General features: G+C 39.5%; 1 protein-coding gene across 1 annotated transcript; it reads left to right on the top strand.

Annotated features, from left to right (window-relative positions):
• Nucleotides 1-11,769: 11,769 nt before the first annotated feature.
• On the top strand, nt 11,770-24,033 carry LOC112800600 (uncharacterized). Its single transcript, XM_025842933.3, has 24 exons — nt 11,770-12,242; nt 13,609-13,718; nt 14,313-14,478; nt 14,582-14,682; nt 14,829-14,901; nt 14,996-15,131; nt 15,333-15,493; nt 15,653-15,777; nt 15,857-15,956; nt 16,636-16,732; nt 17,155-17,206; nt 17,342-17,443; nt 17,537-17,683; nt 17,826-17,988; nt 18,068-18,298; nt 18,888-19,054; nt 19,336-19,464; nt 19,731-19,848; nt 19,970-20,165; nt 20,322-20,433; nt 20,505-20,659; nt 21,219-22,635; nt 22,785-22,979; nt 23,209-24,033. Exons 1-24 carry the CDS (start codon nt 12,110-12,112, stop codon nt 23,677-23,679), a joined length of 4,857 nt encoding a protein of 1,618 aa, XP_025698718.1. The 5' UTR covers nt 11,770-12,109; the 3' UTR covers nt 23,680-24,033.
• The last annotated feature ends 232 nt before the right edge of the window (nt 24,034-24,265 follow it).

Below are 24,265 nucleotides of genomic sequence, written 5' to 3'. Positions count from 1 at the left end.
AGTAGTGCTAGGAAGCCAATGGTCTAAACGTACAATGTGTACAATGGGCTAAATCTTTGGTTTATGAATAAAACGAACATCACCTATACTATCCAGAATAACCATTTGGATACCAGGGATAATAAACATCTCATGTTATAAAAAGTTAATTTTGGGTTCACCAAAATTCAAACTCTTGACCTTCCAGATCTGGAACTCTAATACCATGTCCTGAAACCACTCATCCCAAAAGCATAACCTGATAGGATAATGTAACACTAATAATCATATCTCTAATACTATCTAAACCTTCATTGTACACATTGTACGCTTAGGTCATTGGCTCCCTATACTTTCTCTTATTATATTTTCACTTGACAGATTTTGGTATTATTATTTTTTAGGTTCCTAATGTAGATTTTTTTTTTATATTGGGCCACTAGGAGTGAATTTCCAAAGACCGACCAAAATTGTGTATTATAAATTGTTCTAGGTCTTTATAAAATATAAGTAATATTTTGTTTTTATGCAATTATAATAATTTTTTTACATCAGTATAAAATACCAACATAATTATTGTTCATATCCTGACCGAACACTAAAACCCAAGTTCAAATAAATCAAGAAGACCCAATCTAAAGATTGGCTTTTGCTACCAATCGATCCCTTTTTGAAGAGGTCGACTGAATACAGACTCCACTCCAAAGAAGTCGGGATCGAAAGATAGCTGGTAGATAACGCTTATTAAAATAAGTAACTGCTCCTAGAATCTCTCAACCCACTTCCAGGTAGGAGTGGCAAAGCGGGCCCGCCCCGCCTCGCCTAGGCCCGCCTCATAAACCGGGCGGACCGGCCCGCCCCGCCAACAAAAATGGATTCAAAATGCTAGCCCGTCTCGCTTTATGGCGGATTGGCGGGCTAGCGCACTTGACTCTTTTTTTTTTTTAAAATAAAATTAATTAAAATTAACAAAAAAATAATAATTAAAAAATAAAATACAAATAAAAAATAGTCAAATTATAATATAATTTTTTTACTATTTTTTTAATTTTTAACTTCAATAAAATTGTTCAAAATAATATTTGTCAATAAAATCTTCTTTATTTTAAAAAATAAGTCACATAATTTGAGCATATATACGAAATTGTAAAATAAAATAAATAAAGTTAATAACTAAAAGAAGAATAAAAACAAAAAATGAAAAAAAGTGTTTAAAATTCTATAATTATTAATTTTATAATAGTAACCACTCTTTTATTTAATAAAAATAAAAAAATAAAAAGTTTCGGCCCGGCGGACCGGCCTGCCCCGCCCCGCTAAAATCCGCCAATTCGGCGGTGCGGGTTTGGCGGATTTTTTTAATTTGGCGGGATCCAAATTCTAGCCCAACCCGCCTTTTTTAGCGGGTTTAGCGGATCGGCTCGGGGGGCTCGACCCGTTTTGCCACCCCTACTTCCAGGAGCCATATCTCAACTACCCTAAGATAAAGGGACGGTTATCCACCTTAAAAGGTGGAACTACTCCAACCGTGGTTATTGGTTCACCACTATAAATACACTGACATCCCTTAGGTATCTCTAAGTTCCAATATTCTTTAAACCTGCTAAACTCTTTGCTGACTTAGGCATCGGAGTGTCTTTGCAGGTACCACCACCCATTCCTCCATACGCACAAGTCGGGCGGCAGCTCCAGGACGCTAACCAAGTCGTAGGCCGCTCCATCTTGACGCTTGGGCCATCCTTATAAGTCCAGCCCATTAATCTCCGGCTACCCATCGTAATATTGACGCCGTTGCCGGGGACCCGAGAGATCGATCAGTGATGGCGGACGACTTGAACGAGGATGGAAACACAGCGTCTAATTCTGAGCAAGAGAATCAGAACGTTGGTAACGACGACAAAGCTATAGCCACTCACCAAGGATGACTAACTAGCACAGAGATGGCACCTCAGGGGTGAAGGACTCGAAGGGAAATTCATCCGAAGGACGCGACCAGGAAAGGAGGGATAACCCCATGCAACTGACTTCATGGGATTGTTCCACGGCCACCAAGGGCGCCTGGAGCAGTTGGAACAAGAGCTAGAATGACAACGAGAGGCAGAGAGAAATTTGAGGAACGAGATTGAGCGATGAAAGGAGCTTGAGGAAAAGCTCCTAAGACTAGAGTCCGCTCTCAAAGGTCGAAACTCTCGTAGTGACCGAGAAGACTCTCCCTTGGGAGGAGAAGATCCGTTCAGTGAGGACATAATGAGGGCAAAAGTTCCAAGGAGCTTCAAAAGCCTTGATATGGACCTCTACGATGGAACTACTGACCCAAAGCATCACTTAAGCAATTTTAAAAGTTGGATGTATCTAGCCGACGCTTCTGATGCTACTCGCTGTAAGGCTTTCCCAACAACCCTGACGAAAGCAGCGATGAAATGGTTCGATAGTCTCCCCCCAAGGTCGGTCACCAGCTTCGACGACCTCTTGCAGAAGTTCCTTATGCGATTCTCCATCCAGAAGGACAAAGTAAAGCACGCACCGAGTCTCTTGGGAGTAAAACAGGAGGTCGGAGAACCTTTGAGGGACTACATGGAAAGGTTCAACAAAGCGTGTTTGAAAATTCAAGACCTGCCCATGGAGGCAGTGATTTTGGGCCTAGTAAATGGATTCCGAGAAGGTCCCTTCTCCAAGTCCATCTCAAAAAAGCATCTAACCTCTCTGAGTGATGTACAAGAGAGAGCTGAGAAGTACATTAACATGAAGGAAAATGCCAGACTGCGAGAACCGAACTGGCAACTTGGGCACTCTCACTCATCAAAAGAGAAAGAGAGAGAACCCAGGAAGAAAGAGGAAGTCGGACCTGAAAGGCCCAGGAGATATCACTCCTATACTCCTCTACGTGTTTCCCTAGTTGATGTCTACAGGAAAATTTGTCATACTGAAAGACTACCTCCCCTTAGTCCCATCAAAAATAAAAGGGGGGAAGTTGTAGCGACGACTATGAGTACCATAAACTATATGGTTACTCAACAAATGATTGTTACGACCTAAAGAATGTGATAGAAAAGCTGGTCAGAGAAGGTAGGCTTGACAGATATGTCATGGAAAGGTCGGACCACCATGACAAGAGAAAGAGAGATGATGATGAACGAAGAGACCCACCACCACAGACCCCGAAAAGACACATACACATGATTTTATGAGGGTTTGCGGGAGGTGGTCTCACAAAATCATCTCACAAAAGGCATCTGAAGGAAGTCTACCAAGTTGGGGGCGAAGTCCCCGACCTCTCTACTATTTCTTTCACTAAAGAAGATGGGCAAGGCATAGTTTCCAGACATGATAATCCGGTGGTAATAACCATGATCCTTGTCAATGCCCATCTACATAGAACCCTGGTGGATCAGGAGAGCTCGGCCGATATGGGCTGGGGGATACACCAATGAAGCCACTAGGATTCATACCCCTACGTAGAACTTTTGGAAAAGAGAAAAAGTCTAAAACTCTGAGCATCGACTTCATAGTCGTCGATGTGGGTTCAGCCTACAATGCTCTAATAAGCAGAACAATCCTAAATCGGCTCAGAGCAGTGGTGTCTACCCTCCACCTTTTCATGAAATTCACAACACCAGAGAGAATTGCAACCATTAGGGGAGATCAGAAGCTGGCAAGAAAATGCTACAATGAAAGCCTGAACCTGAGAGGAAAGGGCAAGGAGGTGCACACAATTGAACTTAGAGGAGTCAGAGCAAAAGAAGAGTTGCGACCACAACCCAGGGGAAAAATCGAAGAGGTACAGGTCAGAGAAGAGGAAGGAAAAAATACCAACATAGGAGCCAACCTGAAAGAAGATTTGAAGTAGAAGCTTATAAGGCTCCTGCAAGAGAATTCCGACCTCTTTGCCTGGAAAGCCTCCGACATGCTAGGGATAGATTTCGAACTCATGTCGCATAAACTGTCAGTATATCCCGGGTCACGACTTGTTCAGCAAAGAAGACAGAAGCTCGGACCCAAACGGGCCAAAGTGGTGGAAGAACAAGTACAAGCCCTCATAGAAGTCGGCTTTATCAAAGAGGTCAGATATCCGGTGTTGCTAGCAAATGTGGTGCTGGTCAAAAAGCAAAATGGCAAGTGGAGGATGTGTGTCGATTACACTGACCTGAACAAGGCGTGTCCCAAAGACCTATATCCACTTCCAAACATTGATACCCTAGTAGACTCCAGCTCGGGGTATCAATACTTGTCGTTCATGGACGCATACTCGGGATATAATCAAATTCCGATGTATAAGCCAGATCAAGAAAAGACATCTTTCATCACCCCAAGGGCAAACTATTGCTATGTGGTCATACCTTTTTGGTTAAAAAATGCAGGAGTCACATATCAAAGGCTGCTGAATAAGGTGTTTGCACCTCATCTTCGGAGTCTAATGGAAGTCTTTGTAAACGACATGCTAGTGAAAACCAAGGATGATGCCAACCTCTTGGCTGATCTTTCGCAAGTCTTTAACACCATTAGAATGCATGGGATGAGGTTGAATCCCGCAAAGTGCACCTTCGCGGTGGAGGCAGGAAAATTTTTTGGATTTATGCTAACACAAAGGGGAATTGATGCCAACCCCAACAAGTGCAAAGCAATCCTAGAAATGAAAAACCCGACTTGCCTAAGAGAGGTCCAATAGTTAAATGGCCGACTTGCAGCTCTCTCCAGGTTTTTGGTAGTATCGGCGTTAAGATCCCTACCACTCTTTTCTCTACTAAGAAAATGATGCCAGCTCGAATGGACTCCTAAGTGCGAAGAAGCATTCCATGAATTTAAAAGGTTTTTAAGGTAACCTCCCATTCTGACTCAACCTAAAGTTGGGGAAGAACTCGTCCTGTATTTGTCTGTAGCCGACAAAGCTATAGCATCAGCTCTAATACGGGAAGACGAGGTCGGACAGCATCCTGTATACTTCATCAACAAAGTTCTACAAGGCCCTGAATTGAGGTACCAAAAACTTGAGAAGTTTGCATATGCCTTAATCATAGCCTCTCGAAGGTTACGGCCTTATTTTCAAGCACACACAATTAGAGTTCGAACGAACCAGCCCATGAAGCAAATCCTTCAGAAAACGGATATTGCGGGTAGAATGGTTCAATGGGCCATAGAACTATCCGAGTTCGACCTTAAGTACAAAACTCGGACAGCAATTAAAGCCCCATGCCTCACCGACTTTGTGGTAGAATATGTAGGAGATCAAGAGGAAGCCTCCACTGCATGGGAGTTATACGTGGATGGATCCTCCAACAAAGTCGGAAGTGGTGTAGGCATAATATTAGTCAACCAAGAAAGAGCTCAAGTAGAAGTCTCCCTCAAATTTGAATTTCTAGCTTCTAACAATCAGACAGAATATGAAGCCTTGATTGCAGGGTTAAAACTGGCTAAAGAAGTCGGTGCAACCAAATTAGTCGTGTTCAGGGACTCTCAGGTGGCGACCTCCCAGATAAATGGAGAATATCAGGCTAAAGACCCCCAATATGAAGAGGTACTTAGACAAAACCTCGGAGTCTCTTAGGTATTTTGCAGAGACCGAGGTCAGACACATAACTCGGGATCTCAACATCAGAGCAGACGTCCTCTCCAAACTAGCAAGTACCAAGCCAGGAGGGAATAATAGAAGCTTGATCCAAGAAACTCTCCAAGAACCCTCAGTTATAAAAATAGAGGGCAGACAAGACGTCCTTGAAGTATCTGAATCGGACCTTGGATGGATGAACCCACTAATCGAATACATGAGATTCGACATCCTACCCAAACGGGAAAAAGAGGCCAAGAAAATCCGAAGGGAAGCACATAACTACACCTTGGTGAAAAATATCATCTATACTATTGAAGTGCATCCCGACCTCAAGGACAACGGAAGTACTGGAGGAGGTCCACAATGGTATCTGTGGAAATCATCTCGAAGTAAGGTCTTTGGCTAGGAAAGTCATACGAGCTGGGATCTACTGGTCGACCTTACAGAAAGATGCCACCGAGTTCGTAAAGAAGTGTCAACCATGCCAAATGCATGCAAACTTCCACGTCGCTCCCCCCGAGGAGCTCATTAGCATAACTTCTCCATGCCTTTTTGCAAAATGGGGATTAGACCTATTGAGACCCTTTCCCTAAGCGCCTGAACAAGTAAAGTACCTAATAGTGGGAGTAGACTACTTGATGAAGTGGATAGAACCATTAGCCACCATTACAACCCAGAGAAGTCAGAAATTCCTCTACAAGAACATTATCACAAGGTATGGAGTTTTTCACTCCATTACTATTGATAATGGCACTCAATTCACCGACTCTACCTTTAGAAACCTCGTAACCAGTATGAAGATCAAGCATCAGTTCACCTTGGTAGAGCACCCACAAGCAAATGGGAAAGCTGAGGTAGCTAACAAGGTTATACTGGCCGGGTTGAAGAAAAGGTTACAACATGCAAAGGGAGCTTGGGCCGAAGAACTTCCTCAAGTATTATGGGCATATAGGACCACACCTCAATCTACCACAGGAGAAACACCCTTCTGACTTGCTTATGGCATAGAAGCCATGATATATACCAGTAGAAATCAATGGGCAAAGTCCAAGGGTGAACTTCTACGACGAGGTTGGCAACATACAGGGACACAAAGAAGAGCTCGAGCTACTCGCTGAAGTCCGAGAGCAAGCCCAGATAAGGAAAGCAGCGTTGAAGCAAAGGATGATGAACAGATACAACAAGAAAGTCCTTTCGTTAGCTTTAGAAAGGGGATTCCCCCGGCCCGGGATCTACTAGGAATCGCCTTGAGGCCTGGAGCAAGGCTTTTTTCAAATAAGCCTTCCAACTTAGGCCTGAAGCTTCACTCCGGACGACTTGGTCTTAAATCAGAAATGACATTGGAGTTACCAAGTCTGGGGATGGAAAGCTCGCTGCTAATTGGAAAGGGCCATACAAGATAAGCGAAGTCTTAGGAAATGGATACTACAAGGTAACTGACTTGAGCAGTACCGAGCTACCTAGGTCGTGGCATGCTTGTAATATGAAAAAGTACTATAGTTAAAAGCAAACTCCACTTCCTGGTGTACTCTTTTTCCTGACTTTATGGTTTTTTCCCAAAAAGAAGGATTTTCCTGAAGGGGGTTTTAACGAGGCATCAAAGTGGAGACTAAGGGGCAATAATTTTTAATCCCTTAGTAGCAAAAGAGTACCTTCATCAATAAATAAAGATCTTTTTCTACATCTCTTTGTAAATTCCATTAGTTAATATCATTTTTCTACAAAACGCACGAACTTAAGCTTGACAAAGCGTAAAATACCCATGACCAACCTAAGTGATTGTCAGGATGAAACGACGAGGTACAAGTCGGCGTAAAGAGATTATAAAAGCAGATCATGATAACTCAAAAATGTTACGACCAACAAGTCGAAAAACCGAGAAGAACTGAAATGCATCGCGAAAATAACCTAAGTTATGAACAATTCAAATAAAAAAATTTGAATTTATGAGGAATACGAAAAGGAGATAAAAAAATCCATCAAAAATCAAAGGTAGAAGCTTTTTCGAGTCCAAATAACTTAGACAAAACACAGCCTACCAAGATAAAAGGTTTTTTTTTTCCAAAAAGATCAAAGGGGTTTTTCTGTAAAAAACCTAACAGAAGAAAAGTTGCAGAAAGCATGCACACGCCAAATATATTTTAAAGTCCTTATCCAAAAAAAAAGGGCAAAAAGTTATGTGCATTTTTTGTTAACGGCCTAAAGAGGCCAGAAGACTCAAGAAACACCACCACAAGCAACAAAAATAATAAATTTGTTCAAAAAGGGGCCCACAAGCCGGGCCCCAAATAGCTCAAAGTCAATTAGTTAGAGGAAGGATTGGCATCACTAGTAGGAAGAGAGGTCGGATCCGGAGCAGAGGAGGACGGAGCAGTCTCTTCGGCAGCAGGGGTCGGAGCATCTAAAGACGTTGGCTGAGATCCCTCTTGTTGATCCTCATGAGGAGGAGATACTATAAGTCTTTGACCTCGGGTCTTCAGCTAAGAATCCGTCTCAGGTCGGGGAAGAGAAACAATAACCCCATTCACAACAATCTTATCAGGTTCAAGAGGGGAAAGATCCAGGTCAGGAGCAATAGCTCCGACTTGCTCTTTGAAAATTCTCCAGGCTTCCTCTGAACTCTCTGCCACGGAGTCCTCCAAATCCTGATAAGCCTCCCGACATTTTTCCAACTCCCATTGAAGATCAATATTTTCAATAAAGATGCTGACATAATTCTGCTCCGCCTTCTCCTTCAGGCCCTCTGCCATGGCATACTGGGCCATCAACTTCTTCTCCCTCTCCTGAAGTCGGGTCCGCTCCTCCTTCAGCCCTGCAACCTCCTCTTGAAGCCTCTTCTCTTCCTCTTGATAAAGGAAAACCCTCCCCTCCAACTCTTCAACCTTTTGGGTAGAACCCAAAGAGCAAAGGGGAGTCTTGTTCAAAATATCAAGAAGTTTTGTACATACCCAAACCATAATGTTAAGATGGTTTCAAACGAAAACATCGTCCATACTAATTTGAGTATGGGAAAATATGTGATCCTGAACGAATTTGGGACCATCAAAAGTGGAATTCCCAAAAGAAGAGGCAGACCCTGAGGTCTTGCGCTTTTTCTTCTCGAGTTCAGAGGGAAGTCGAACTGGGGGGATGGGAGGAGGAAGAAGAGAAGTAGAAGAGGAGGTTACCAAGATCGGATGAGAAGAGGTCCCAGAATCATGAAGGAGAAGAAGAGGAGCCCCAACAGCCCTTGCAGCGTCAGCACGGGCTCGGGCTTTCTTCTTAGCCTCTTGAACCTTCTGGTTAGCAGCGCTAGAGCCTTTCTTCACCATCTCTAAAAAGAAGAAAACATAAAATTAGTCTACAAGTCAGAAGACTACAAGTCGGAAGTTACCAAAATCAACAAAAAGAAAAAACGAAAGCTACCTAATTGGGTCCGCACGAAATTCGGAGATCCCAAAAGAAATTTCTTAGTGTCTAAGTTGGGGGCCCTTTTCCAGACATCTCGAAAAAACCCTACGATAGCCTTCTCTACCTTATCCAAATCTTTCAGGCCATATTTCTCTACTGGAGAGGCCTCTAGCCAATAAAGAGAAAATCGGGGGTTGGAGTTCTCATGAAGGAAAAAGGGATGGTAACCCTCTACAGTTTGGACTTTGAAAAAGAAATTCTTGAAATCATGAAAAGAATCGTCAAAGACAGAAAAAACTTTCCGACCTTGAATGGATCGGAAGGAAAACCACGGTTGCTTGTTATTCTGCCCACTAAAGGGCTTGGTCATATGAAACATGTAGAAAAAGATCTTTAAAGAGGTCGGAAAATCTAGCTCTCGACTGACAAGTTGATAAATTTTCATGAAACCCCAAGATTTGGGGTGAAACCGGGTGGGAGCAACTCGAAAATGATACAGCACACTTAGCTCAAAATCGGAGAAAGGTAAAAGAACCCCTAGGCGGGTGAAAAAGCAGTTGTACATAAAGAAAAAATGGGGATCAGAATCGGAAATCCTCCCAAAACAAACTCGGTATTCAGAACCCGGGGCCACCAATTCGTATTTTGGCTTGTCAGCCTCATCACTACAAATTCTATGGTGGGCACGAAGGACGGTAAGGTATTCAGTGTCTACTATGGGAGTTTCCTCTAAAACAGTATCTTCTACCCATTGCGAAAGGGGTTCAAGGGAAGACATATTTCCAATAAAAAGAAGTAGGTGAAAAAGCGACAAAGACCTACAAAAAAATGAAAAGGGATCAATACAGAGCCTCTAAAAAGATGAAACAGCCTATCTCAAACCAGAGAACAGAATCGCTAAGACCAACATACTAGCTAAAAGAAACTAAGAATCACAAACAACATGCAAACCTCCTCTACATACACAGAGCAAAATATCGACGTAAAGGATAGAAGAGAAGGAAGAAAAAGACTAACCTTTGTTGGTAAAAGCCAAGAGGAGCAGGGACAACAGCAACGCAGCAAGGAAGGCTAAAAAGCTCTTTTTTAGAAAAAGTAAGGATTACAGGTAAGAAGTTTTAGAAGACGAAAAGAAGATAGAGAAAAGAGAGGAAAAAATATTTATAAACACGCCAGGAGCATAAGGGTAAATCGAGGCAATCATTAAAGAAATGCACCGTTACCAATGTAACTGCCCCCACGTGTAAATACGAAGCCCCTAACGGACGCGACGTTTGATTAGACACGACTGTTGAGAAATTCAAAATCACATCGGTTCCCACATTGCATCGGCTACAAAAGAGAAGAGATTGGACTCGAATAGGGGCACTGTTCATACCCTAGCCCAACACTAAGGCTCAGGTCCAAATAAAACAAGAAGGCCCAATCCAAAGATTGGCCTTTGCTACCAACCAACCTCCTTTTGAAGAGGTCGGACCGAATACAGACTCCACTCCAAAGAAGTCAGGATCGAAGGATAGCTGGCAGATAACGCTTATTCAAATAAGTAACTTCCCCTAGAATCTCTCAACCCACTTTTAGGAGCCATATCTCAACTACCCTAAGATAAAGGGACGGTTATGCACCTTAAAAGATGGAACTACTCCAACGGTGGTTATTGGTTCACCACTATAAATACAGTGACATCCCTCAGGTATCTCTAAGTTCTAATATTCTCTAAACCTGCTAAACCCTTTGTTAACTTAGGCATCAGAGTGTCTTTACAGGTACCACCCCTATTCTTCCATACGTACAAGTCGGGCGGCAGCTTCAGGACGCTAACCAAGTCGTAGGCCACTCCATCTTTACACTTGGACCATCCTTACAAGTCTAGTCCATTAATCTCCGATTACCCATCATAACAATTATCATAACAGTATAAAATATTAAAATGATTAAACATTTTTGTATTTCATACAAAAATTCTTAATATAAGTAAAAAATTTATCCTCCCAATGTAATATCATAAATTAAAGAGAAGGTCAGCGTATGTTATTGCAAATTTAGTAGAATCATGCGCCTTTCTTTTCTTTCTTCCTTTTTCAGGTTTAGAGTGGAACTGTGTATCATACACATTTTCACTTCAAATTTAAAATTTTTTACAAGATACGAGAATAGGATATATATATATAAAATATAATTAATTTTATAATTATTTTTGAGTTTTTAATTAGATAAATATTTAAAATATTTTTTATTTTAATAATTAATAATATATATTATTTTTAAATTTATTTATATTTTTAAGAATAAAGTTCGACATACTGACATATAATGATATTTAGATGTGTTCAAGCGTGTCTAAAATTTTTTTTTATTTTTTATTAAGACACAGTTGGACACAAAAGACACGCTTGTCGGATAAATGTCTATGAGTGTGGTGTCTAAAATGTGTCCGACACGTGAAAGCGACAAAAAAAAGTGTCTGTACTTCCTAAGTGTTGTCTAATATGAATAATCTCAATATTAAAGAAACTTATTTAAGGGTTTGCTGCTTCATGCATAAGATAAGATTTGAATATTTGACACTTATTTAAATAATTAGTAAACTAACTATTAGACTAATTCAAATTAGTTACTCATGTAATTATTCTATTCTTAGTTAATTGAAACTGAATTTTTTTTTTTTTTTGGTCAAGTTACACCCTACTATAGGCACACTCTTAACTATTAAACCCAGTATACTCTCAAATTTTTTTGTCATAGCAAACTAAGATTTAATAAGTAAGCACTCTGGGAAAATTGGGCCAAAGGCGATACATTTTGTGAGGCCTGTGCTGACTGCTGGATCCAAATTTCAGCCCATAGGCATACAGGATCATATCAGCCCACTACTAGGGGCCAGTGTTGGACTGTTGGCGATGGTCATTCCTGCATCATTTCCTCTTCGTTCTTCCCATTTTTCAACCTTCTCCCCCGGTTTGAATTTGGAGTGGTTTTTGCTTCTGCTCTGCGATCTGCAATTCCTCGTTATTCCAATTCCATTTCAGTTACAGTAAAGATCGTTGTTCCGATTCCAAGCTCACGTAGCATCTGTACTGAACTTCGAGCAAGATCTGAATCCTCTTGATCCCGTTCCCTTATGGGAATCCGCAATTTAACGATGGAGTTGTATTAGATGTTCTGAGCTTGGCTTCCAAGAACCGAACCGGATCCATGGAGTGGACAACGTTGCAGCATCTGGATCTGCGCCATGTAGGGCGTGGCGTCAGGCCTCTGCAGCCTCATGCTGCCACCTTCCATCCTTACCAGGCGCTCGTCGCCGTCGCCATTGGAACCTACATCGTCGGTCAGTAACTACGCACCATCGCTCCCGCTCTCTCTTGTATTTTGCTTTTTTTTTTTTTAATTATGGAACCTTAGATAATTTTGTAATCGGATAAGTTCTATGTTGTTGGATCGTTGCTTGTTGAGCTGTGATTGAAGATGAAATTCGGTTCTTATTATGATTGTGGATCAGAAGTTACGAGGATGTGCGTGGCATAAGCTACTTATGCTCCTGAATTGATCTGTGTTCAAGCTATAGTGTAGTTGATTTTGTGCTTCAGCCTTGAACCGAACTGTACTTCCTAGCTTATAAATTTAAGTAAACCAAAACTAAGCCATGGTTCTTAGTTTTGATTGGTTCTTATTAGCTGATGAGTTGGTATGGCTTCGCCTATTCTTATCTGAAGCATTATCAATCATTCTTCTTGAAGCTTGTTTGGAGCTGGGGCAACTGATTATGATTACTTTAGAAATTTTTGCTTGAATTATATCCATAGTGGTGGATGATAATTCTACTCATCACTCTATTTAGAATACTAGGTCCTCACCTTGAGTTTTTGTGCCATGTAATTCTATTTATATCCCTTGACTCAGTTCCCCCAAAAGCATGATTCAAGCCTGCATGTCTCCAACTTGTCAATTTGGAGTCAACTATCAATCTTACTTCTGAAATCTAAGACTTAACATGGATTTTTATTCTCGTGATTTTTTTCATGGTTTAATGTTTTAATATAACCTCTCTCTTTTTTCCCAGTCCTATTTCAGATGTTGTTTTTCATTCTGTTAGGAGTATTTTCTTGTATGATATGAGATAGCAGCATCATTTGATCCATGTATGATCCTACTTAGTGGAAAAGGTTTTGTTGTTTTTTTTTTTTTTGTCATTTCATGCTGTTTTGGAGCATTTAATCCTTCCATTACATTAATCTCTCCCCAAGAATAAAGAAACAAATACATATGAAGCAATGCAACATATGCACAAGTTTAAGATTACGTTTGCTGTTTTAGATTTAGTGCTTCAGTTATGAATAAGCTGTGTCCAATTTGACTTCTCAAGCTAGCCTTTAAAGTCATTGTTCAGTGTTGAATTAAAAAACCTATCCAGAATTAGGCGGATGTGCCAGTAATTCGTAACTACTATGACAGAAGTGCTAGATTTATATTGCTAGATTTATTCATAAAGCTTTTGTGTTTGAAGGTGTGTACCAATAAAAACAATCTTTTATTATTGCATGGCATATGAGCCATCGATTTTTCCCAAGTTAATTCTTGTGAGTTGATTGTGTGGAGTAGTCTTACCTTTCTTGTGTGCTGTTTCCTTCCCCTGCTATTTTACATTCTTTTGGCGATTTTTCCCTTACTTATTTGTATGCTTTCCATATATGCAGAATTTGATGCATTAACAGGAAGCAAGATTTCTGCTCTTGACATTGGCGCACCTGTTGTCCGTATGTCTTATAGTCCTACAAGTGGGCACACTGTGATTGCAATCCTCCAGGTTGAGCCTAGTAAACTTTGCTTGGTTGCTTATGTGGATAAAGATAGGTGTAAACTGTAGGTTTCAAACTAGGTGGATGAATGGAGGAGTGCTTCAACCGTTATTTGTGATAAAAGATAAAAAGCACCTCCCAAGCTTCAGGAAAAAATTTACCACACAATTTTGTGGCAGCGACCATGTGGGACGAAGTGTTGGATGATATAAAGACTACAAAATAAATTTTAATCTTGCAGATATCAGGATATTGTATTGGACTAGTGAATATACTAAACAAGTTAGGATTAAGAATACATGCATTAAACAGAGTTTGGATACTGCTTTTTGTGTAAAAATGGTTGTCTCATCTTAGGTTATATGGAAAAGGCTTGTACATGTCCTATTAAAACAGATTATGCACAGGGTGGTTCAATAGCTAAAAGGTAGAACAAGACCGAGAAAAACGGGAAAGCTATATGGTTCACAGTGTCGTACTCTTTTATATGTTTGAGAGCAATTCTTTCTGAATATAGTGTCTCTGAATCCTGTTCTGTACTCTTTTGTATGTTGTGACTGTGAAGTTTCTTATACTTACAACTGTTGGGTTTTTATCTGTAGGATTGTACACTACGAACTTGTGATTTTGACCTAGAGCAAACATTTGTATTGCATTCACCAGAGAAAAAGACAGACCAAATTTCTTCTGATACAGAAGTCCATATGGCTTTAACCCCACTACAACCTGTTGTGTTTTTTGGCTTTCATAAACGAATGAGTGTGACAGGTTAGATGTCTGGTTTCTATCTCTGGAGATAGATATGTTGTTGTCAATAATTTGATACTTATGTAACAATTTTGTTGCTTTGTCTGTTTTTGCATAAATGAAGTTGTTGGAACTGTTGAAGGTGGCAAAGCACCCACAAAAATAAAGACAGATTTGAAGAAGCCTATTGTGAATATTGCCTGTCATCCTCGCCTCCCTGTTCTGGTAATATGTTTAATTATATATAGTTCTATTTTTCTGGAGGTTCATCTTATTTATATTTCTGCTGCAAGAAAGATATAGTTATGGGTCTTTCTTCTAGTGCTACTTCAAACATTTCCTTCTTGACTTAATTGCTTTTTTTGTTTTAGTATGTTGCTTATGCAGAAGGTCTGATTCGAGCATATAATATTCACACCTATGCCGTTCATTACACTCTACAACGTGAGATAATTTACCATGCTTCCTGTTCCTGCTGATGTGGTTTATATTTCTCTCATCATAACTTGAGTTTTATTACTTATTGTTTTCTCTCCAGTTGATAATACTATAAAGCTCAATGGAGCTGGTGCATTTGCATTTCATCCAACTCTCGAATGGATTTTTGTTGGTGATCGACGTGGTACACTTCTGGCATGGGATGTATCAACTGAGAGACCTAGTTTGATTGGAATGTGAGTGGCTGTAATTTACCTATGATTGATGTTTTCTCATTCTGTAATTGAGCAACCTAGGGTAATAGTTATGCTCTCTTTTGCATTTGTTTTTCATTTTTTTTTCCAGCCAGTTGTTGGCAATGTTTAACATGAGGCTTGTAGTTCCTGTTGCTCTTGTTCTTGACTTTGGATCTGTGCATTTTATTGTTGCTATTTCAGAACACAAGTTAGCTCACAGCCGATAACATCAGTTGCTTGGCTAGCCTTGTTGCGTTTACTTGTAACAGTAACGAGGGATGGGAATTTGCAAGTTTGGAAAACACGGGTTATAGTTAATCCTAACAGACCTCCTGTGCAGGCAAATTTTTTTGAGACTGCCGGTAGCTATCTTAACTCTTACTGACTGTACTCTGTATTTCCTCTGTTTTTGAAAGCTTGTGTTGCCTATATTAATTGTATTCGAAGTTTTCTGTTGCTTCACTATTCTGTTTTTCATTTCAGTAAATTTGGTTTCTAACAGATACTACTTTCTGATGCAGCAATTGAATCACTGGATATTCCTCGCATTCTTTCACAACAGGGTGGAGAAGCAGTGTATCCCTTACCACGGATTAAAACTTTAGAATTTCATCCAAAATCTAATTTAGCAGCACTAGTGTTTGCAGTTACGTGTGACCTTACACTTTTTATCTTTTGCTTGCAAGTAAATATAGTAAATATAAATTTGGTGTTCATTTTATCAGAACGTACCAAGTGGAGATCCTTCTAAAAGTAAGGCCACATCCAGTAGAGAAGGGAGAAAGCAACTTTTTGCAGTTTTGCAAAGTGCACGGGGATCGTCAGGTAATTGTTTTTATTTAGCTGGAATCACAGTTAATGTCCTTAGTATTTCAGAATGTTTGCTATTTGAATTTTGAAGAAATAAAAACTTCTACAATTTGTGTTTGGTATGTTTTCGACTATACTTCCACTTGTCATTATGATGCTTCATAATATTCACTGAGCTTTCATGTTTATTTTTTTTGTGGCATGTGATTTATCCCCCCCCCCCCCTTTTCTTCTTACCTTTCATAATATTCTATTTAATTTCCTTTTAGTGCACAATTTTATGTAATGTCTTCACAACAACAACAAATCATTAGCCCATTAGTTGAGGTTGACTATATGGATCAAACAATGCTATTGTGTCCAGTCACGGATCATGTCTGTACTTATTCTGATTCCTCCTAACTAGATGCTCGTTTGACCTTCTCTCAACATGTCCAAACCACCTAAGGCTGTGCAATTTCTTCAATTGCAAGGCTTAATTTAGTCATTTAAATTTCTATCATATATGTTTGTATCTATGTGTATATATACTCATTTGTGATGCACATATTTGTACTTATTTTATGAAGTTATTGTTGCATGCTGTGTGTTCTCTTTTGCTTCTATTAGAACCATGCATGTCATGTTTATTGAATATTTGCCTTTTCTCCGTCTATTCCTTTCCACATATGTTAATAGTAGAATTGCTATGCAGCATCTGTGTTAAAGGAAAAATTGGCAGCCTTGGGATCCTCTGGAGTTTTAGCTGATCATCAGCTTCAAGCTCAACTACAAGAACATCATCTGAAAGGGTGAGTTGGCATTTGAAATTAGGTAGATGAAAATAAGCCACCTGAACTATATAGAAAAATGGGGCTTGAATTCATTCGGTTAATTATATGATTTCACTCGAATGCCCCCAATGTTTTTGCTTTGATTTATGGTCATGAAGGTTGATTGGGTATATACTGAATAGCATATATCTGAAATTGTACTTGGTATCTGTTCCTGCTTGTTAGATTTTGTTGTGACAATTTGGTAATATTAGTATGTCACTATGCATATCATGCTGCTTCCAATGGGATTGAGTCCTAACTAACTAGTTCGAGTTTTGAAACCATTACAAATACTTTTGCAACTCAATATTGATTATTTTCTCCTGCCATTATATAGTACATGAAGCATGTGACATGTAATTATCTTATGCCGTCATTGACAATCTCACTCCTTCCAGCCATGGTCATCTTACGATATCAGACATTGCAAGGAAAGCTTTTCTTTACAGTGTATGTTACTTTCATATTTTTTTGTCTTTCTTATAAGCCTTAAGTCAGAAGGATTCAATTGCTTACCTGAATTCTGATCATGAAATTTGGTGGATGCTGTTGTATATGTTCCCTTACTCCACCTTGTCCTTGTAGCATTTCATGGAAGGCCATGCAAAAAGTACTCCAATATCTCGCTTGCCCTTGATCACTGTTTTAGATACCAAGCATCACCTGAAGGACATTCCAGTTGTCCAGGTATGATCCCTTTGGCGATCTGATTCTGGTACTTGATTGCTTTTCCTTACTTCTTTTGGGTTCATTCTACTGATACAATTTATGCACTGCCAGCCATTTCATTTGGAGCTAAATTTCTTTAGCAAAGCAAACCGAGTTCTTCATTATCCTGTCAGGGCTTTCTTTGTGGATGGACCAAATCTTGTGGCACATAATCTCTCATCTGGATCTGAGAGTATCTACAGGAAGCTCTATAATTCGGTAAGTGGAGAGTATAGTATATTTAACATGTATCTTGTCCCTGTAAGTTGTATAGATTTGTGTAGATACTATCATTCCTGTGTGTGTTGTAAGTGAGAAGGAATCCTGTATTCAACCTTCTAATGCTTATCCCCTTGTATAGATTCCTGGGAACGTGGAGTATTATGCAAAATACTTGGTTTACAGTAAAAAGCAACGCCTGTTTCTTATAGTTTACGAATTTAGTGGTGCTACAAATGAAGTTGTGCTGTACTGGGAAAATACTGTGGCAGAGACAGCAAATAGTAAAAGCAGCACAGTGAAAGGTACTTCCACATGTGGGATGTATTTCTTTTCTATTGCTGGTCATGCTTTATGTGACATAATAATTTGATTGTCTTGTAGGTCGAGATGCAGCATTTATTGGTCCCAATGAAAACCAATTTGCCATTCTCGATGATGACAAGACAGGGTTGGCATTGTATCTTCTACCAGGAGGGGCCTCGCAGGATCCTAAGGAAATTGAAAAAGCTTTCCAGGAAGACCAACCTGCAGAAACTAATGTTGGCTCAATTCGTGGTCCTACGCCATTTCTGTTTGAGACTGAAGTTGATCGGATCTTTTCTACTCCATTAGGTACTTGAGTACACTGTTTGTATGCATGGGATCTATTGACAATGATATTAATAAACATTTTACACAAATGAATTACCATTTAGGATATGAATTTTCACAAACTCCTTAATTGGACTAAAATTTCACAAAATCCATTATTTTAATAATTCCTTTTAAACTATTTGATTTTATCTGCTACAAGATCACCTTTTTGTCCCCCATTTGGGGCTCAACAAAAGGTCCGATTAAGGGTGTTCTCTTAGCTGAAACCTAAATGGATATTGGTGTGTCACATGTTCTTGTTTGTTAGGTCTTGAACGTTTACTGTCTGTCTCATCCTCTTCTGTTCATTCTTATCTTAATCAAATTTCTTTTTCTATAAAAGTAAATGTATTTAGTGTTAAAATAATTATATTTTGTCCTAATAATATTTAATCATATTTTGGCAGTTGAATTTATTAAATTATTATCTAGACAAAAATCATTAACCATAACTGTGTCTTAATATGGGGTCAATAGATCCCTTTATACCCATAAACACATTCATTATGCGCTTAGCAGTAGTTTATTGTTAGTTATAAAATACTGAAAATTGTCCTTTTGGTTGTAGATTCAACTTTAATGTTTGCTACTCATGGGAACCAGATTGGATTAGTAAAGCTCATACAAGGATACCGCCTTTCAACTTCAAATTCAACTTCTGATGGTCACTATATATCAACCAAGGGTGAGGGCAAAAAGTCAATCAAATTGAGAAGACATGAGATTGTACTGCAGGTACTGTTCAAAACCATGCTTATTTAATTAGGAACTACAAACTTAGAGCGTGCTCTGTTGTTATAACAGTGAAAACCTTTTTGTAATTTGCATAAAAAAAAATAAAGTTCTTTTGTATCACTCACAATGAGAATGCAACTTTTTAATCCTTGCCTTCCTTCATAAAAGTCCTCAGTTCTAGTATTATTTGTTTTCGAAAATACATATAAAAAAAAGTGTTATTAAAGGGCCCTGATTATGGTTCTGATTGGTAACAGATCATTTTTGTTCAAATTTGACAGGTGCACTGGCAAGAGACTCTTAGGGGACATGTTGCAGGAATTTTAACAACACATAGAGTTCTTATAGTTTCAGCAGCTCTCGATATACTTGCAGGCACTTCTACAAATTTTGACAAGGGACTTCCTTCAATATCCTTATAATTTGTTTCTTACTTTCTTTTATAAAGTTTAAAACTAACCATTTATTCACATTTAAATTAGCCCAGATAACATGAATGAGAAAGTGGAAAATAAACTGTACTCACTTGCACTCAAAGCCAGGAATTCTGTTGAAGATAATTTTCACTGTGTTCTTTATTTATACCTTTCCACTTTCTTCCTACTTGGCTGAGCAGACCTTAAATTGTACTTGTCATGTGGATTACCTTGCTTTTAAAGCCTTAACTGTTGCCCACTTTAGATCACTCTTATGGGTTGGACCTGCCCTTCTTTTTTCTACTGCCACTGCTATCAGTATACTTGGTTGGGATGGGAAAGCTAGGACTATCCTCTCAATTAGTATGCCTTATGCAGGTAACTGTTACTGCATGCTGGGATGTCATTGTAGCTTAGCCATCTGCTTTGGATGTTTTATTCTGTCAAAATATTGTAGGGTATTGTACTAATGATTTTTTTTTCTTTTGATTTCTCACAGTCTTGGTTGGTGCATTGAATGATCGATTGTTGCTTGCTAGCCCCACAGAAATAAATCCCAGACAGAAGAAGGGGGTTGAGATTAAAAGCTGTCTTGTTGGTCTTCTTGAGCCTCTTCTCATCGGATTTGCTACAATGCAGCAAACTTTTGAGCAGAAACTTGACTTGTCAGAAATACTATACCAAATAACGTCAAGGTTTCCTTCTCTACCACATATGTATTAGGACATCCTTAGGAAAAATCTAGCTTCTTTCTATATCTCATAAAGTTTTAGACATAAAGTTGTGTTTTTACATTTCTTTATCATGAAAGTTGGTAATGGCTAATACTGTAAATTATTATATGTATGAAGGTTTGACAGCCTGCGCATAACACCAAGGTCTCTCGACATCCTTTCCAGAGGTTCTCCAGTTTGTGGAGATTTGGCAGTGTCATTATCCCAATCAGGTCCACAGTTCACCCAGGTAATGATGAAATTCTTCTGTCCTGCCATTTTAGTTATGGCCTATCTAATCTTGTTGAGGTGCGACCTTAGGTGATGCGAGGTGTCTATGCTGTGAAAGCTCTAAAGTTTTCCACTGCTTTATCTGTTTTGAAAGATGAATTTCTGCGTTCGAGAGATTATCCACGATGTCCTCCTACATCGCATTTATTTCATCGGTTCAGGCAGTTGGGTTACGCATGTATCAGGTAGGTTGACTAGCAAATTTTATTGTACATATGATAGTCTCTTTATACCTCTTCAAACTAATAACCACTGAAAGTATGCTCCATTAGCTATTACTTTTCTTTCAATATTGCTTGTGTTTGGTTCTACTTCATTGTCCCAGTCAATAGTTAATTGCTGATGCATAAAAGTATATATTGCATCTCCTCAATAATTATATTTTCATAATTGTTTTTTATTCTTGTGTGAATTAATATAGCAAGAGTGTGAATGAACTAGAGCTGCCTAACATATAGGTTGATTAACTCATTATCATGTTACTACGAGCCAAAAGCCAATGATAGATAGATTTTAACAAATTTTATCATTATTTAATTATGCTAGACCTCATATAACCAATATGATAATTTAAAATAAAGGATTCATATGTCAAGAACTACTTATTCAAGCTGGAGCCCACAAACAATAAGACATTAACCCTAATATTCTAGCAGTGCCCATACTATTGATGGTACTTTAATTACATGGTAGTGTGATATAGAAATTTTTGCCCACACTTTTGTAATTTGAGATCTCTTGCAGGTTTGGTCAGTTTGATAGAGCAAAAGAAACCTTTGAAGTCATAGCTGATTACGAAAGTATGCTTGATCTGTTTATATGCCACCTGAATCCAAGTGCCATGAGGCGCCTTGCTCAGAAGTTGGAAGAAGAAGATCTTGATTCAGAATTGAGGCGATATTGTGAGAGGATTTTACGAGTTCGATCTACTGGATGGACACAAGGCATATTTGCTAACTTCGCCGCAGAAAGTATGGTTCCTAAAGGACCTGAATGGGGTGGTGGAAACTGGGAAATTAAAACCCCTACTACTGCAAAGGATATACCTCAGTGGGAGCTTGCTGCTGAGGTAACACCATATATGAAGACTGATGATGGTACAATTCCATCTATTATTGTAGATCATATTGGAGTGTATTTAGGCTCAATTAAAGGAAGAGGAAACATTGTAGAGGTAAGGGAAGATAGCTTGGTTAAATCCTTCATCCCAGCAGGTAATGATGTTAAAGCAAATGGTCTTGCATCCTCCATTGAATCCATGACTAACCAATTGAAGGGGGTTGAAAATTCCAAAGGTGATTCATTAATGGGTCTGGAAACCCTTAATAAACAGATTGCCAGTTCCTCTGCTGAACAGGCTAAAGCAGAAGAAGAATTTAAGAAATCCATGTATGGAGCTGCTGCTGATGGTAGCAGCAGTGACGAAGAAGGAGCATCAAAAACCAGAAAAATACGTGTTAGAATCCGAGACAAACCCATTTCCTCATCTACAGTGGATGTCAATAAGCTTAAAGAAGCCACTAGTAAATTTAAACTTGGTGACGGGTTAGCTCCGTCAAGGAGCAGGGCATCATTAAGTGGTGGGAGCCAGGAGTTTGGCCAGATTTCCTCCCTACAAGCTCCTGCCGGCATGGTTGCACCAGCCGGAACGGCTGCTTCTGTTTCAGCTGCTGGTGACCTGTTTGGTACCGATGCATTGACTCGGCCAGAACCAATTTCACAGCCAACTACGGGGGCCGTAGGTGGAGGACTTAAGGCAGGACCTATTCCAGAGGACTTCTTTCAGAATACCAGGGATTCCCTGCAGGTTGCTGCAACATTGGCTCCTGTTGGGACATATCTCTCCAAATTTATCCAAGGGAATGACAGCAGCAGGACTCCTAGCCAGGTTAATGCTTCTGGAGCTGATTTCAGCCGTCAAGGTGCTGTTCCCCCTCAAGCTGGTCAACAACCTGTTGTTCCAATTGAATCTATAGGACTTCCGGATGGTGGTGTCCCACCACAACCCTCAACTCAGGCTGCAGTTATGCCCCAATTGCAGCCACAGACATCAATTTCCACCCAACCTCTTGATCTTAGTGTACTTGGAGTACCAAATTCTGCTGATTCAGGAAAGCCTTCTCAAGCTAGTTCTCCACCTTCTACTGTACGACCTGGACAGGTATAAATATATACATGATAGCCATCCATATAGATGTTGAATGACCAACACTTTTAACTAGAGTAAAAACCATTTTAGTTCCAGTTTCCTATTTTTCAGCAAGTACGGTTTTCCATTATTTGTTTCCAATCTCATGACTCCCGTGTCAGGTTCCCCGAGGGGCTGCTGCTTCAGTATGCTTCAAGACTGGACTGGCTCACCTTGAGCTAAATCATCTCTCGGATGCGTTGTCTTGCTTTGATGAGGCTTTTCTTGCACTGGCTAAGGAACAATCCCGTGGAAGTGATATAAAAGCTCAGGCAACAATCTGTGCTCAATACAAGATAGCTGTCACTCTTCTTCAGGTACTGTCATCATGCCTCAAATCATAGAAACATAGATAGAATGAATGCATTTTGACCAAAATAACAAATTAGATAAATGAACTGTTTCCATAAGACATCATTACCATCGTGGTAGTTTTCCTTGACGTTGATGCTTGTTGTTTAATTAAGAAAGCAATGGGAGCAGTTTACCTCCTACCTTAACAATCATTTATTTGTCCACTTCAAATAGCTTTCTTCATGAATGCAGGAAATTGGACGTCTGCAAAGGGTCCATGGTCCTAGTGCAATCAGTGCAAAAGATGAGATGGCAAGACTTTCCCGCCATCTGGGCTCATTACCTCTTCTGGCTAAGCACAGAATAAATTGCATTCGAACTGCCATCAAACGAAACATGGAGGTGCAGAATTATGCATATTCCAAGCAAATGCTCGAACTGCTGTTCTCTAAAGCACCTCCAAGCAAACAGGATGAATTTAGGAGCCTGATCGACTTGTGTGTTCAGAGGGGCTTGACCAACAAGTCCATTGATCCATTGGAAGACCCTTCGCAATTCTGTTCTGCTACTCTAAGCAGGTTGTCGACCATTGGATATGATGTATGTGATTTATGTGGAGCCAAATTTTCAGCCGTGACTGCCCCTGGATGCATCATCTGTGGAATGGGAAGCATCAAAAGATCGGATGCAACTGCAGGACCAGTTCCTTCGCCATTTGGTTAACTAAGACGTGTGATTATAATTCTGTAAACATGTATCACTAGTAAAGCTGAAAGCTGTTGTAAAGAGAAGCAAAACTGGTTGGAAAAAGCTCGTAATCTGGGAAAACCACAGTTCTTCCATTTTGTATACTTCTTTAGTTGTGTGATTAGTTGTGGTTTCGGCTCCTGCCGCCTTTTCTTTTGGTTTAAACTTTTTTTTTCCCTTTCAATTTTGCGAATCATGATGTGTGATTGATTACGCATTTTCTGTAATTATGGAGAGTTGTCTCCAGTAATTCTAACATTCATTCTTCCTTGAGATAGAAAGTGTTATTGAGCGCGATTTTATCAGTAATATATTCATTCGGGTAAACAAGACATCATCTTTCATTCTTTTGTGCAGAATTTAATTCTTCTTTTAATGAAGTGTCGCTTAAAGAACAACTCTTTTTAGCGATATCGTTGAAAAGGGTCTTGGATTGACGGTGCGTGGTTGACCGTTCCCATCTGTGGTTGCCTTCGTCTATCGGTCTGTATGTAAAATGTTGCACTATTTACATTTATTCAAGTGAATCAGTGAGTTAACTATTAAATTGGTACGTCTATTT

Source organism: Arachis hypogaea, chromosome 5 (genome assembly GCF_003086295.3).
Source record: "Arachis hypogaea cultivar Tifrunner chromosome 5, arahy.Tifrunner.gnm2.J5K5, whole genome shotgun sequence".
Classification (NCBI taxonomy): domain Eukaryota; kingdom Viridiplantae; phylum Streptophyta; class Magnoliopsida; order Fabales; family Fabaceae; genus Arachis; species Arachis hypogaea.
The sequence above is the reverse complement of the archived record's forward strand: the minus strand, read 5'-3'. Positions and strand labels throughout refer to the sequence as shown.

What these genes read in the sequence shown, in the direction of transcription:
- LOC112800600 (XM_025842933.3), top strand. Translation starts at nt 12,110, where the DNA reads ATGGAGTGGACAACGTTGCAGCATCTGGATCTGCGCCATGTAGGGCGT. An exon ending in AAGTGCACGGGGATCGTCAG is followed by an intron (nt 15,957 to 16,635) that starts GTAATTGTTTTT and finishes ATTGCTATGCAG; the next exon opens with CATCTGTGTTAAAGGAAAAA. An exon ending in TTGACAAGGGACTTCCTTCA is followed by an intron (nt 19,465 to 19,730) that starts ATATCCTTATAA and finishes ACTGTTGCCCAC; the next exon opens with TTTAGATCACTCTTATGGGT.